The sequence below is a fragment of the Homarus americanus genome, unplaced genomic scaffold (assembly GCF_018991925.1).
Source record: "Homarus americanus isolate GMGI-L3 unplaced genomic scaffold, GMGI_Hamer_2.0 scaffold40333, whole genome shotgun sequence".
NCBI lineage: Eukaryota > Metazoa > Arthropoda > Malacostraca > Decapoda > Nephropidae > Homarus > Homarus americanus.
Window position 1 is genome coordinate 779,187 of NW_024714036.1, and position 3,906 is coordinate 783,092.

Consider the following 3,906-nt stretch of genomic DNA (forward strand, 5'->3'; position numbering starts at 1 on the left):
CACTTACAGTACAGGTGAGGTGGAGGCAGGAGGAGGAGGTGAATGGTTACGAGTGTTTATCTTGAATGTTAAGCGTTCCTCACAGACCTCCCTCGGCCTGTTGCTTCATCCTTCACCCTACAGTGAGCAGAAGGATCCGTTAATGTCCAGGTACTGAAACCTTGACCATGGAAGAATGTTGAGGCGTTGGAGCCTCGACTACGGAAGAATGTTGAGGTGTTGAAGCCTCGACCAGGGAAGAATGTTGGTGTTGAAGCCTCGACCACGGAAGAATGTTGAGGTGTTGAAGCCTCGACCAGGGAAGGATGTTGAGGTGTTGGAGCCTCGACCACGGAAGAATGTTGAGGTGTTGAAGCCTCGACCAGGGAAGAATGTTGAGGTGTTGGAGCCTCGACCAGGGAAGAATGTTGAGGTGTTGAAGCTTCGACCAGGGAAGAATGTTGAGGTGTTGAAGCCTCGACCAGGGAAGAATGTTGAGGTGTTGGAGCCTCGACCAGGGAAGAATGTTGAGGTGTTGAAGCCTCGACCAGGAAAGAATGTTGAGGTGTTGAAGCCTCGACCAGGGAAGAATGTTGAGGTGTTGGAGCCTCGACCAGGGAAGAATGTTGAGGTGTTGAAGCCTCGACCACGGAAGAATGTTGAGGTGTTGGAGCCTCGACCAGGGAAGAATGTTGAGGTGTTGAAGCTTCGACCAGGGAAGAATGTTGAGGTGTTGAAGCCTCGACCAGGGAAGAATGTTGAAGTGTTGAAGCCTCGACCAGGGAAGAATGTTGAGGTGTTGAAGCCTCGACCAGGAAAGAATGTTGAGGTGTTGAAGCCTCGACCAGGAAAGAATGTTTATTTACCGTCTATTGTCTATATAGTGTCTATCGTCTATCCACTAATGCCAACTCTACCGTCCATTACCATCGAGGTCCGGCCAGTCGGTCCAACACAGGTGGTTGAGATGCAAATCGTCGGCGTCAGGAATACAAATGAAAAGTTTTGGGCAGGGATGGTGTTGTGAGCTTTAACTTGTGTTTCTTTTTGTGTGTTTGGGCTATTGTTTGTTTTTTAATGTTTGGGGGTTTTGTGTGTGTGTGTGTGTGTGTGTGTGTGTGTGTGTGTGTGTGTGTGTGTGTGTGTGTGTGTGTGTGTGTGTGTGTGTGTGTGTGTGTGTGTGTGTGTGTGTGTGTGTGTGTGTGTGTGAGTAAGGGGTAGGAGGGAGGCAGGGAGGGGAAGGTAGTGATAGCTGCACAGTTGGTAATGATGGTCGAGGTGGGAGGTGGCACGACTTTGGCCAGGTCTCTGCTGGACCTGGCCCGGCTGAGCCTGGCCTCGGCAGGACTTGGCCTCTGCTGGACCTGGCCTCTGCTGGGCTTGGCCTCTGCTGGGCCTGGTTTCTGATGGACCTGGTCCCTGCATGACCTAGTTTTTGCTGGGCCTGGTCCCTGCAGGTCTGACCTCTGCATTACCTGGCCTCTGCTTGGCTTGGCGTCTGCTGGACCAGGCCTCTGCTGGACCTGGTCCCTGCATGACCTGGCCTCTACAGGATCTAGTCCCTCCAGGGTCAGTCAGGCATAGAGCCTGAGAGCAGACTCCCCTGGTCTCTGATCTTATCCTAATGGCAAGTTGCACCACCAAAACTGTCCTGCCGACAACGGTTTAGCCTTCATCACCGCACACGAGGTCAGGAGGTCAGCCCAGTGTGTGTGTGTACCTGTGTAAATTACCTCCACAGTGAGGAACATGTGGGTCTACCTACCTACATAACCTACCTAAGTTAGGTTAGTTTGGCCGAATTAGCTTAGGTTGGACCTGGTTAGGTTAGGTTAGGTTAGGTTAGGTTTGGTTAGGTTAGGTTAGGTTAGGTTCCAGGTCCAGTTATCAGTAAATACCTCCCCAACTCGCCTCATAGATAGCCATCCACAGCGTCCTACTCCCCTTCCCTCCCCTTCCCTCCCCTCCCCATCCCTCCCCTCCCCATCACTGAACATCACCATCGGCGCCTCTTCCACCCTGTCTCGTCCAGTCTCTCATGGTGTCTCGTTAAGTCTCTCAGTCGTGATATATCGCCAGGAGACTCGACAAAGGTCTCATCTCTCCCGGTCAAATCTCTCTCGGTCAAACCTCTCCCGGTCAAATCTCTCCCTGTCAAATCTCTCCCTGTCAAATCTCTCCCGGTTAAACCTCTCCTGGTCAAATCTCTCCCGGTCAAATCTCTCCCGGTCAAATCTCTCCCTGTCAAATCTCTCCCGGTCAAACCTCTCCCAAATGTCCGTCTCTCCCTGTCAAATCTCTCCCTGTCAAATCTCTCCCGGTTAAACCTCTCCTGGTCAAATCTCTCCCGGTCAAATCTCTCCCGGTCAAATCTCTCCCTGTCAAATCTCTCCCGGTCAAACCTCTTCCGGTCAAATCTCTCCCTGTCAAATCTCTCCCTGTCAAATCTCTCCCGGTCAAACCTCTCCCGGTCATATCTCTCTCCCGGTCAAATCTCTCCCGGTCAAATCTCTCAGTCATGATACCCCGTCTCTAATCTCTTCAATCTAGTCTCTCTGTCATTCTGTCTCGTCCAATCTCTTTACCGTCCTGTCTGGCCGTCGTGATAACCTGTCTCACACCTCGTCTATCCCGTCCCTCGGTTCATCATGTCCTGTCCAATCTTTCTGTCTCGGTAACTTGTTTATTCTCATTCACGTTCCTCCCTCCCTCCCTCCCTCCTCCCTCCCTCCACTCCTCTCCCTCTCCTCCCTCATTCCTCCCCACCTTCCCTTCCTCCACTCACCTTCTTCCTTCCCTCACTCACCCTCTCTCCTCACCCTCCCCCTCACTCCACTCTCCCTCCCTCATCCACCACCCTCCCTTACCTATCATCCTCCATCACCCTCTTCCCTCCACCACCTCACCACCACCACCAGCCTCCCTCACCCCACACTCACCCTACCACCACCAGCCTCCCTCACCCTACCACCACCACCAGCCTCCCTCACCCTACCACCACCACCAGCCTCCCTCACCCTACCACCACCACCAGCCTCCCTCACCCTACCACCACCACCAGCCTCCCTCACCCTACCACCACAGCACATCACTGCCTCCCAGTACTCCACCACTGGACTCCATGTAATAAACTATCATACCATTGTGTGTACAGACGTGGACCTCCCCTCTCCCCCCTCTCCCCCCTCTCCCCCTCTCCGTCCCCCCTCTCCCCATCCCCCTCCCCCCACCTCCATGGCCGGTAGAGCGCAGGGGAGCCAGGTAAGACACGACCACAACACGCATTATTTATGTCATTATAAATCTCAAAGATAAAAACATTGTTGTGATGAATACAAGAGACTGCTGCCACAAGCTACCAGGGTCTTGTGGGTCACTCTCTTAAGTGTTTACATAGTGGTGTTATTGTTATTATTTATTGTTATTATTGTTATTATTGTTATTATTATTATTATTATTATTATTTATTATTATTATTGTTATTATTATTATTATTATTATTATTATTATTATTATTATTATTATTATTATTATTATTATTATTATTATTATTATTATTATTATTATTATTATTATTATTATTATTGGTTTATTATTGTTATTATTATTATTATTATTATTATTATTATTATTATTATTATTATTATTATTATTATTATTATTTAATATTGTTATTATTATTATTATTGTTATTGTTATTATTTATTGTTATTATTGTTATTATTGTTATTATTGTTATTATTTATTATTATTATTATTATTATTATTATTATTATTATTATTATTATTATTATTATTATTATTATTATTATTATTATTATTATTATTATAAGTTTAGTCATAAAGACCAATATTGTCGATTGCCCTCTGACATAGGAACGATTACAGATTTTTAAAGAACATTTACTGTACTCTCTCTCTCTCTCT

General features: G+C 47.2%; 1 protein-coding gene across 1 annotated transcript; it reads left to right on the forward strand.

Moving 5' to 3' along the window:
• The first annotated feature begins 241 nt into the window (after positions 1 to 241).
• Positions 242 to 1,006, forward strand: LOC121875430 (microtubule-associated protein 6-like). Its single transcript, XM_042379991.1, has one exon. The coding sequence runs from the start codon at positions 242 to 244 to the stop codon at positions 1,004 to 1,006; it is 765 nt and encodes a 254-aa protein (XP_042235925.1).
• Positions 1,007 to 3,906: the final 2,900 nt, after the last annotated feature.